General features: G+C 45.9%; 2 protein-coding genes across 2 annotated transcripts; one reads left to right on the top strand and one right to left on the bottom strand.

The window, feature by feature from the left end:
- Positions 1-1111: 1111 nt before the first annotated feature.
- Positions 1112-2306, top strand: J7337_004816 (uncharacterized protein; the record flags this gene model as incomplete). The annotated part of the gene is made up of 3 exons (XM_044822505.1): positions 1112-1926; positions 1974-2066; positions 2180-2306. The coding sequence occupies 3 exons, from the start codon at positions 1112-1114 to the stop codon at positions 2304-2306; spliced, it is 1035 nt and encodes a 344-aa protein (XP_044683838.1).
- A 560-nt stretch (positions 2307-2866) lies between these two features.
- On the bottom strand, positions 2867-3271 carry J7337_004815 (uncharacterized protein; the record flags this gene model as incomplete). The annotated part of the gene is made up of 2 exons (XM_044822504.1): positions 2867-3038; positions 3096-3271. 2 exons carry the CDS (start codon positions 3269-3271, stop codon positions 2867-2869), a joined length of 348 nt encoding a protein of 115 aa, XP_044683837.1.
- Positions 3272-12453: the final 9182 nt, after the last annotated feature.

Genomic DNA, 12453 nt, shown 5'->3' with positions numbered 1-12453 from the left:
GCATGGTGTAATTGTGTGTTAGGGTTCATTCAGATAGGCGTTAGTTATGTAGATACCATTGTACCAAGCATCAAGAATATTGATGATTGGCATTTACTCTACAGTACCTCCACTGTGTCATTCCGAAAAATCAGCCACAAACCAACATGGTCAAAGACCCTTCAGTAGCGAGGCACGGGATTAACGGCGCAAATAATATATAGATATTGTGGCGCTAATTCAGAGTTAGACCATTGCCCCTCACATATTTCCATAGCTAGTTGCAGTGAAAAACAGGGGTTCATATTGCATTTCGAGTGTGGGAGAAGATGTCTCAGTTGCTGCAAAGAGACTGGCTTTCTCTAAAACGCATGGGTATAAAATTATAATAAGAATGTGGCGGCCCTTGACATTGTCTAGATGAGCCAAAGGCATATTAGATATGTTTCTTAGTAATGGATGGTAATGCGGAGCAACCGTTACTGCGGGTGATGAGGGCTTAATAGGAATGTTTGATATGCAAGGTGCAACGAAGGTCAGCTCATCTAAGGACACCAGGTTCAATCAAGGGGCTGGATGTATATAAACTAGTGACATCCATATCTTTGCGGCTCTAGCTGTCCATCATCCGCACCCTTGTTTTCAAATTTGTGTTTGGTGGCCTGTTCAGTCCTTTCAGTCACTCTTTATCAGTCGCTTATTAAATTTTATCATGCGTTTATCCTCCTTCTGGCCGGTGCCTCGGGCGCATTCGGCCAGTTTACGAGGTTCACCAACACAGGCACCTCTGCTGTCGAGTCCACCACCACTTCTATCGAAAATACCACTAGTCTCGAGGCCACCACAACATCTTCAGCGCTGCCAACAGAGGCGGAATTCACTCTCAATCTCATAAACGCCGTACTTGGCCCAGGTGCTTCTTTCTACCCGCCCCCAGATGGCGACAGCATGTGAGTATTATCCAGGCCACCACAAAAAGCACTCTGACATATGAATCAGCCTCCTACGCCCAGGGTCACCCAGTGGTACCCGTGTCCGTCGTCAGGAAGATGACACTTCTTTGCCCACTTTAGTCCCTGGGACAGCACTCCCTCCTTTTCGCTCAGGCCTCCCTCTCCCCGCCTTCTTCACAATGCCCTTCAGCATCCCATCCAACATTTGGGACCCATTCTTCCCTCTTGGACCCCTATTCCTTGTCGTTTCATCAGCTGTTTACGACTCTGACTTTGACCGTAAGCGAGCTGAGGCAAGTGATTGCGTTCTCGAAGTTCTCGCCAACGGTGTCGTTGTCGCCGTTGAACCAATCAACTCTTCATCACAGGGTAGTGTTGAGATCTCGAGCAATCCCTTCAGAGCTTCATGGGAAGTCGAGTTTACTTACTGTCAGACCTGTGGTAACAGTAGCAGGATTGTTGGAGCTATTGTTAACAATGTTGTTGCCAAGCTTGCTCCTGAGGGTGCGACCGCGACTCCTATTCCCTCAATTCCCGTCAGGACTGAGCCTCTCACTGGTACCATCAGCGAGGAGGCTGCTACCAACAGTGATGGAGAGACTGTTGCCCCTACCGGAACTAATAGTGAGGGTGCCACTACCAGCTCTGAGGGAGAAACTGTCTTCTCTACTGATACTGCCATCAACACCAATAGCGAGGGTGCTACCACTAACAGTGAAGGCGAGACTATCTTCCTAACTGAGACGACTTCTGAGACTGTTGCTGGGACTGGAACTGCTACTGGAACTACTACCGGCACTGCCTCTTCTACTTCTTCTACAGCCACCTACCGAGCTGGGTTCCCCGGCGATATTGGTGTCTTTAGTCTCTTTGGATGCGTTGGATCTACTGCTGGCTTTCCTAGCTTCACTCTCGCTCAGTCCAGCGAGTTTATGGATTTGGAAACCTGCGCTGATCTCTGTACCGGACGTGCTTACTTTGGTGTCTATGATACGTAAGTATGCCGTTTATACGTTGAGATAACCTTGCTAACTGATACAGTGCTTGTTATTGCGGCGATGTTATCGATGCTGCTGATACCAGCAGAGTCACCCTTGATCTTTGCGATATTGAGTGTCCTGGAGATGACACCCAGTTCTGCGGAGGCGATGGATCTCATCCCAGACCCAACGGCGGCGCCAACAATGGCCCAAGAGTGGTTCCAACGGCGGTTTCAGCTCTGGTTCCAGCTCTGGTTCTGACCAAAGCCCCAACGGCTCCAATGGTAGCAGTCCCAAGGACACAGAACCCAGCGTTGTCCCTGTTATCAGCGGCGCTGGTAAGCAGGCCATTGGTATACTTTCTCTTCTTGCTGCAATTACAGCCCTTTTCTAATGACATTTCTCGTCACCTTGAGTGTGGTTTTCTCTCTGTAACTATATGGCCAGGTTTCAATATACTCGGCTCATTTCCATTCAAGATCTTATTGGAGTTAAACGGAGTGTGTAAGAAACGAAGCCTCTTGCAGTGCCAGGCAGCGCTCATCGCACCAACATATCAGCATCACGTGTTGGGATTTTCCCTGGTCAATGATTTGAAGGTAAAGGAAATTTTTGATTGCGCAGACATGCCAAAGAAAATTGACATTACGGACCCGGTATGCACAACGAGTTTATCAACTTCCAAAACCAATAAATTCCAAAACCAACTTTCAAACAAATGTCAGAGACCATTGCCAAGTAGCCCGCTCGGTAAAGATAGTCAGCCCCGTCCTCCAAGTGAGTAAAAGTCTCCAAGTGCATTGATTTGCCACCAGGGCAAACCACTAAATATCAACAGCAACTTTCAGTACAAATGTCGGAGAGGCCACTGTCAAGACGCCAGCTCGATGAAGATAGTCAGCCCGCCCGCCAAAAGAGTGAAATTCTGCAAGCTCGTTATCTACCACGAGGGACTTAAGAAAGCCCAGGGATACCAGGAAGAGAAGGGGTGACGGGAGTGGCAGGAGTACCAGTAGGCTGACTGGCAGCGCCAGTGCCAGCAGGCAGACCGGGAAGACCAGGAATATCGGCAAGGCTGCCAAGGCCAGGAACACACTTGATGATACCAGTTACGAAGTTGGTAATACTACATCAATTAGCGAATACTGCTTCTCATAGCATGCCAGTAAAGCAACAGGCTTACCAATCAGTCGCTCCGAGGGGATCGACCTGGGTGATCTTCCCAACGCAGTCGAGGATGTTAGGGGCAGCCCCAAGACAGCCAAGGTCGAGAGTGTGAACCTGAGCCTCGTCCGTAGCCTTGGGCGTAGCAGCGCCAAGGGCAAGGGCGGGAAGAACAAGAATGCCAAAGAACTTCATGATGGATGGTTTGATAGGAAATAAAAGAGTGTAAACGATTGTGTAAGGAATGTGTTAGCTATAAGTGTTGGAAAAGAATGTTGATTGTAAGTGTTGAGGATTGAGTGATGAGAAGTGAAGATGCATCACCTTTATAGTTATCACAGGTCATATTAGCATTATATTAAAGGGGAGCATGGACAGTTCTAGACAATGCTAATAGGCCTCACTCTCCAAAGGAGGTGATACCATTTTGCAGTTGAGACTTGTGGCTGTGAGCTTATTCCAGCAGAGAGAACCTAGAGGTGATACCATTGTTTCGGATATCGAAGAACCGCATTGTGTGCAATGATCAGTTGAACTCCAAGGCTCGGTAGGATACGGCCTATGGTTTCAGCAGTTTGATATGATGTCCAAGTGTGTTTTGAGAAGTGTTGTTCAGAGCTGAGCTTTTCCCGGAGCCATCGCATTCCGCGCACTAAGTTCTCTCTGCCGGAATAAGCTCTCAGACACAAGTCTCAACTGCAAGTAACACTTCTAGCTCACAACTTAGACATCAACACCGTCTCACCTCATAGGTGTGTTACACGTTGCGATATTCTATTATAAGACTATATGAGCGAAGTGAGGTGTGTGATTGAAAAGTCCCGATAATCGAATCTGATCAACTGCTTGCTTCGGTTTGATTTTCTAACATACGATCATCCAAGAAACCTGAATCCCTGCAGCAAAAGGGGATACCAAGGTTAGTACCTGTCACTTTTAGAAGCCTGTGGCTAGCCAGAAGAGGGAATTTCAACTCAGTGTCCCACATCAGGGGCTAGGATAATGTACACGTGTTCCGCCACACTAACATAAACCCAATCTTGCCTATCTAGGTGATTGAAGCACTTATTAAACACGAATGATTCTAAACTTTAATATCTATCACATCATCGCCGAGGATCTGTGGTGCGGCATATTGGGAGTCCTCTGTTACATCTTATACGCTGTAACGTTGCCTAGTGTTGAGGCTAGTATGTTTGAAGAAGATCCAAGAAGAGAGGAGCTGAATGTTGATTGGGATCATCAAGATCGACATTCAGCATGGTAGTACTTACACAACTTAGAAGTACACGGCCAGTCTGTGAGTTATACGGACAAGATGTTGGAGCCTGGGTGACAGTGGAACTCGCTTCCTAATGTGGAAGCTGAGAAGAGTCAAGATGAAAATCGCAATTTGTGGGCTGTCAGATCCGCTAAGCTTTCCGATAGCAATTCCATTTCTGCCACAAACGATCCTAGATGAAGGCATTCTTGATCAAATTAGGCATGATGCGAAACTTAATAGAAACCCAAGTGTCGAAATGTGGCCAAGCGGCCCCTGGAAGGCCGGCTTGTCTTACATCCATTCGATAGACCCTGAGACACCAACAGCCGTGGATCCCGAGGCTAGCAGACGAAATCACTCATGTAGCGTATTGTTGCTGTGGTCTTTAAGTCTTGAATGCCTCACTCAACTTTTAATTGTCAATGTTCAACTTGTATTATTTCAGAATGGAGATTGACCCCATGGTGATTGCTATCTTCGGCCGTCCCCCTGAGGGCATTGATCTCTCGGCAAACCAAGAGATAAAGAATACTACCATTGTTCTTTCTACGTTATGTATCTCTGCTTTATTCTTAGCGGGTAGAATCGCTATTCGGACACAGCAGTCCCATTTGAGCTTGGATGACTACACTATTAGTTTATCATGGCTCTTTGTGGCTATTACAGCTGCGATAGTGGTTGTTAGTAAGTCTACATCTATGAAGCATTTGCTTGGCAGTTGCTAACATCAGCAGCTGGCCAAGCCGGTGCGGGGAAACATGTTTGGGCACTCACGATAAACGAGATCGTTGAGATATCAAGGGTTTATCACACAGCCACCTAGGTTTCTCATACTAACGCCATACATCAACAGCTCTCATATATATACGGTTTCGCCTACACAACTTCTATCTTTACAACAAAGGCCTCTATTCACCTCCTCTATCGACGAATATTTCGTGGAGGCACCGGTCTCTCATTCCAAGTCATATTTTGGTTTGGAGCCATTCTTACGGTATCGCATCTACTGACATTTATATTTTTAATGATGTTCGGATGTTCACCAATATCACACTTTTGGACACAGTTCAAGGGAACAGACGGCACCTGCATCAATATTGGCCAGTCTTTTGTTATATTGGCTTTTATTAGTCTCTCTATAAATATAATCCTGGTATTAATCCCGGTTCCAGAAGTAGTTAAACTTCAAATGAGCAGGGAGAAGAAGGTTACAGTGTTTACTGTCTTGGCACTTGGAGGCTTGTAAGTTATCATATGTGTCTTATTCTGAGTATGCCTTATTTGGAGTATCACTAATAGGTTTTAGAGTCTGTATCGCTTCTGGTATACGTATTCATTACCTGATTGCCTGGACCAAATCGATCGATATCACGTGGACTATGGGTTCAGTTGCTATCTGGTCGTCAGTCGAGGCATCAATGGGCATAATATCAGCCTGTTTACCCAGCTTCAAGTCATACTTGGGGCACCTCTTCTGGAAAGGCAGGAGGAAGAATAGACCGGGGTTCCGAGCAATTCGAATCTCTGGGAAAGGAAAGAGACTACAGTCTGATGAAGAAATTGCACTGCGAAGCCATAAGTCCAGGGGAAATGGAGAAAGCCATTCTGGGCAGGGAGAAAGTAACACTGGACGGGGAAAAAGCAACACTGGAATGGTCAAAAGTCATATTGGACAGGGAAGTCAACGCAGGGAGGTTTTTATCCGGACGGGCACTAAGCATATTGTTATTGAGATACCCGATGCAGCGAGGCTACGCCCTAGAGTTGAGACTGGTCAGAGGCCAGTACAGCCCAAGAACCGCACCTCAAAGCCAACGCACGTCGCACACCTTGTATCAAAATTAAGCCCTGTTTGAATTGATACTCATTTAGATCTTTACTGTGTCTGGATATCTTTAAAGACTTGTGATGTGCTGTTAGCAACATGGATGAAAAAGACAACTGGGTTAGAGGATGTTGTATGCAATGAACAACGGAAATCGGTTGTGAAGGACGACGGGAGACTTTTTGAGTGGATAGACAGGAAGTTAAGTGATAAAGGGAATGGCCTAGATACTAACTGCAACTGCTATACAATTTCACTGACCCTCAGTGCTTGTTCAGCCAGAATGACACCCGGACTACTCCGTAGAGACCAGACCATCGATGGTCAATCCAGTAATGGCCATTCTGGCAATGCTCAGTCTTACCAGCCTGGACAGTAACCTGCCATTGGAAGTCATCAAGACGGCTCTGAAACCGTTGCTGCCGAGTCTCAAGCCACTTCTGCTAGCTCCGACAGCACCACCTAAGCTTCCGGGCCCGCCGCTAAATATTCCTGTCATTGCCTCTAGAGGATCAAGCATCTCCGCGGAGGTCAAAGGGCTGTCACCTTGACTAGCCTTATGGCGTACCCCCGTATCGGGGATAGCCGATCTCCTGTGATAAGCTTTCAGCAACACCTTAAGCTAGTATAAATACATAAATACAGTTTAGTCAAGGCAACTTGAATTGAACTATCAGACTCAGATGCTGGGAATCGGTGGGAACTATTGTAACATTCTTACTCAGAATCACATTTGACTGAATTTTCACTTTTATTACTCTTCTTATAAACATTTTCTATTTCTAAAAGTTTTATTTTATACCTGCCCCTTAGAATCCAAGGGTGGACAATTGATGTTATTTTTATGGATTATACCCCAGTTTCGATTAGTCTCATGCTATATATATCTGTCGGGAAAACCCCAGGTCAGATCACCCTGACCGTGCGTATCTTATGCGAGGCTTGTATAAGTTGGCCTTAACTTGACCAATTTAACCTAACCTTTTTAAGGTCTGTTAAGCAGTTATTTGCTCACTTTGGCAGAATTAGCTGGTCATCACAATATCAGCCCTTCAGCTAGTAGTACATCAGTGAAAATGAAAGTTACAATCTATCCCTTTAAAGACGAGGAGGCAGCTTTGTGGTACCGACAGGGGATATGACCAATAAGATAGCTAGTATCAAAGGTACTTTCTTTAAGCAGCAAACTATACCTAACTATAGGTATATTTAATAATACAGCCTGCAGATCGGTACTTTTGGCCTCTGGATAAGCCACCTTAATGCTGGTATATGTGGCGTATTGATCAACAGCCAATCAATACTGGGTCAAAATCTACAGAAATACGGCAAAGCTGCCTCCTCGTCTTTAAAGGGATAAGCTCTATAATCAGAGATGCCTATATTTTGTTATGATTTACCTGAAGAAAGAAGTACTCCCGATATAGTGGATTGAATTAGTGACAGACTTCTAGGTGCTCACAATAAGCACCCTCGGTCCCGAGGGGATAACATGGCTTGAGTGTAGATTGATAAGCTAACGCCCAATTGAGGGGGGAGTACGCCACTTAAAACGCTTTGGCTTGTCGGCAGTTATACGATGATTAGGTACGGTTATGGCGAGTCCGTGGCAGCTTGAAACTAATCGATAGGTAGTAATTAATTAGGAACGTGCTGAGACCTGTCATCTGCCTCCCGCAATGAGCTGGTATGAGTGGGTACAAAGTGTATAGTATTCTAAGACAGTATGGCTCTGTCTCTGTATCGCCTTCCACTCTTGGAAAAGCACCGTCAGTTTCCCGCGGTATGGGGAAAACTCAAACTTGTCAAGGCTCTGCATATACTGCCGACCAATGATCTTGGACTGATGCTCTTCCTTCATGTATGTCAATCATGAGTCTGTCAGATGCTTAGATATGCGGGACACGGAGAGGCTTCCACCCAGTTCCCGGCAGATCCGGCTCTCGGAAGTGGCGGGCGCACGCGGGCTCGTCGATCTGGGCCTACTAGGCCACCCAGTCTATGTAAGTCATTAAGATGCTAGCTAGGTAGTCTTGTCCGGCAAGCAGATGACAGCTGAAAGTTTGGGTCGCATCAGCCCATCAGGGTCTGTTATGACGAGATGGCTTTATTAGTTAGCGTTATCAAACTTAGTATATATGCCCCTGTACCTGGCTCGTATGCATACCTACGTACAATCTCGGCTGTAACTAAGATCCGCCCCCAGGATATAGGTACTGTATGTGGTAAGCTTCACGTGGTAGCTCCCAATCGCTTATCGAAAAGGGTCAAAGCCAACCCTGAAACTCGTCTTATATACTCCACTCACTAGTAGAGAAGCGGGCTGATCTCAATGTTGGCGTTCCTGAATACTTATTTGTCGTTGATGAAAGTTCGCCCTCAAACGAGGCGACTACCCCTTGAAAATGGCGTCAAGGATGTTGACCTCGGTGTGCCGTGCGAATCGAAACTTTTGGCGTTTCTTTGGCTTGAGTGGACTGTTTACTATCGTTCAGCTTCCCGGTGTGCAAGGCCTGTCGCCGATCTAGATTCCCAAGTCCCACTGATATGCAGGTCCCTTGTGCCTGGCATTAGTCTTTTACGAACTCGCACATAAACCCACAGCGGGAATGCAGATGCATAAAGACGTAAGCTCCCTTGACCCTCGCATTGTGTGTCTTGCTCGCCAGCATCCACTTACCTTTATCATGGATTCCTTCGATATCGATCAGCAGCTGTTGCTTGCCTCAGGGCAGCCCTTAAGTTTAGGTTCTTCGAGTCTCGGCTTACCAGGCTGGACGGACATCAGTCAGTGAGTGACACAACACTACCCGGAAAAAGAAATGGCTCCTTGTTAACTGTTTCATTAGAGGACATGAGAGTTCTGTGTCACCCAGGTCTCCAATTGATGTTTCGCATGAAGTACCACAGGAGCCTCTCCTTGCGTACAATGCCATGACCACCCCCTACTTTAATGGCTACTCTGTTGACCAATGCGACATGGACATGGGTTTCCACTTTAGCCCCACCGTGGACAGTCATTTCGTCGATCAGAGGTCCGCATTCCAGCATGGACCAGGTAACGAGGTTGACTTTCGTTACATTGCCAATAGCATGCTGTTTGGCCAGCCACATCAACTATATGGACCATTCATGCCTTCTGTTGTCAGTGAGGTCCCGATATCTTCTTCGTGGGGCTGTGTAGACTACGTGACCACTCAAGATGGGTTGTCCGAATCGCCTAGCCGCGAGTCACATTCTTCTTCCGACACGTCCGATTTCAGGTCACATAATTTGGAGGAGGCTGCTGCTTCCGAGAGCAAACAACATCCTGCAAGTGGAGTCTCAACTCAACCTTCATCGTTGAAGAAGGGTTTGGCGCCTGAATACTTCCAACGTTATCCGTGCCCGTATCCGGGCTGCCGCACGAGTTTTAAGCGAAAGGAACACGCCAAACGTCACCATATCTCGTGAGTTATAGAATAACTTCAAGGGCTAGAGCTAATATATGTATACAGAAAGCACTTGGGTAAAAAAATACGCTTGAGTTGCGAGTTTTGTGGCAAAGACACCTTTACCCGCGCTGACAACTTGAACGCGCACCGCAAACTGCACGCCCGTCGCCGTCCTGCAATCGCTAGTGGCGTGCATTATGTCCCTCATGCCGAGACGATCCTGAAGGCTCAAAAAAAGAAACGTGGCCACGAAATAGAATTTGTTTCATGTAATCATTAGTATGATGCGAGAAGAAAGATATAAGCGATTATTATACCTAATTTATATTCAATGTATTAACACACAATTTTGCCTGTATATTATTATTAAAGTGACTTCTATATCTTTAGCGTAGAGAACATATCCAAGCTGTGTTTTTGAGCTTGTTACCAACCTTAGAATGTGCTGCTGGAGACGTCAAAGTTGTAGAGTCGTTAGTAGTGAGTGCTACCAGCATGACTGACTGTGGTAGATAGTCAACAAGGCATCAGCCTTAGCATGATCGATTAGGATACAGGACAAAGCGGAGCGGCCGGGAAAAAACTCAGATGATTGGTGAGTTATTATTCGGGGCTCACTGCCTTTGAAACAGGGATAGCTTAACACCACTAAACGCTTTTATGTACCAGAGGTGAATAAAGCCTTGTAGAAGCACTTACAGGCTAGCGTTGCCGTTATGATTACGGATTACGGGGAAGGCCGGTCTCAAACTGAATAAAAAAGGAAACGGATAGACGGATAGACGGGTAAGCGGAACTAAGCCTGAACCCGACACTTTCTGGGTCAGTGAACGGCCTTTCTGACCAATTAGAGACCTAGAACTAGAAGCTTTCACAAGGAATCACTGAATAATAGTGCAACGCTCCCAACAACTCGATTCAAGCCGACTTTTTGATTGGCTTGGCTTGTGGGGGGGTGGATTTGAATCGAGTTGAATCTAGCCAGTTAGGCTTGAATTGAGTTGAGGGACTTGAGTAAAGTGGGTCTATCCTGATTAGGTCAGTCTAGCCCCATAGGGACCTTTTTTCCTTGCTGACTAATAAGCTAAGATAAGATAAGAGGACCTACCCTAGGTCTATAGAATTTCCTTAAAAATAAAAGTAAAAGGTACCTATATATTACTAATTTTACTAGCTGACTTGCTGACTTCTAAGTCAGGACCTAGGTAGACTTGGCTTGTGGCCTTTTTTCCTAACTTGCAAGTCAGGAGGTCGAACTTGAACTGAGTTGAACGACTTGAATTGTTGGGAGCGTTGTAATAGTGGACTTCCCGCTGTTAGTGCCCTCAAGCCTACGGTCCAGCATCCGGTTAAACTGGAGCTAATGGGGAATTTGGCCCCACTGGAAAAAGAATTACAGGGGTTCAGGTGTAAGAGCTATGATGAAATTCTTATCACTCAAGGATCCGAATAATCATAAGAGGCAAAGCCAAGTTTAGTCAATCAGATGAAGAGCCATATTCAACAGACGAGGATTCTAAAGAATTACTAGCTGCTCATCGTACATTCACCGAGCAGCTCGAGTCCGTCTCAAAAGGAGCACATGTCTTGGGCCACCCTGAGCCCCTGGCCGCTAAGCCCCCAGTTGTCACACACTCGCTTCCCGGTTCTCGGTTCAGCCTTCCCGGGGGCGACACTGAAACAATTTCTGGGTTCAGAACGTAATGTTTGCTGGAGGGGGGGTGTTAATTCAACGTCCGGTGAACTTTGCACCCGCCACCCGAAACACAATGCCGAAAGACCACAAGCATCATTTGTAGCGCCGGAGAATGAATAGCCAATCAGGCGACAAATATCTGTCAAGGGGTATCGCCGTACACCGTCAACTCCGAACTTCCCCCATATGATCTACGACTCGGCTCCGAATGGGCTATGGCACGCTATCAAGGGGAGGATTTCCATTTTCAGACTAAAGCAGCCCAAAAAGGTGAATGAGATGAGAGACTAGACTGGTTTTGGGGCAAGCTAGCAGGCAGGGGTTATACCTTCTTCATTTGATGTCATACTTTTGTCCCAATTAGACTGTTGATGCTGAAGAAAGTAAAAGCCAGGCGCCCTTCGATCCCTCGGCTGAGCCGAAATTCTGAATTCATGCCACTTTCAAGGGTGATTAGAGGCTAGTACATCAATGGATTTAGTATGAAGCCCAGGATTGGTGGAGAATACGATATTAAGAGCATGTGCGAAGATAGGTACCTTGCTAACCAGTCCCCATTGCGTGTATGGGAGAATAATATTCCGTGGTACTTGAAAAAACAACTAAGCGCCATGATGCAGTCCATATCATTGATTGATTTAACCTTATGACTGCAGGTTCTTATGAAGAGGTGAATATTTATCAAAGATCCACTATCAAAGTGGCGGATATTTAGCCAACATGAAATAACACACATTGTAAACTCTGGCGTTTCTATTGCAACGTTCATCAACGGAGATTTTCAATAAAAGCTGAGATTACGAAAAAAGTAGTTGTGTTTGAACAGCCTGTACCAGCTACTTGCAGAACATCTCCAAGGCTCGCAGTCTCTCAATTAGTAAACCAAATCTTTCAACTAAGATCACTATGCATAAGATAGCAGACCATACAGCACATGTGAAGATTCATTCCATGTAAGAAAAATGGTTTAAGATATAAATTCTTTTAAATACAGAGAACTGTAGTAAAAAGACAGTAAAAGAAGTAAAATACAACAACAGAGCTGTCTTATGACCAAAATCACCGATCGGCCACAACCAGTGTCTATTGGTTCAGTGAGCTAGACTCTTTTTGACTGGCTTTGAGGCTGTCACGCCTAATACATTGCTGATGATTCAA

Source organism: Fusarium musae, chromosome 3 (genome assembly GCF_019915245.1).
Source record: "Fusarium musae strain F31 chromosome 3, whole genome shotgun sequence".
Lineage (NCBI taxonomy): Eukaryota > Fungi > Ascomycota > Sordariomycetes > Hypocreales > Nectriaceae > Fusarium > Fusarium musae.
This window is presented reverse-complemented; position numbering and strand designations above follow the sequence as displayed.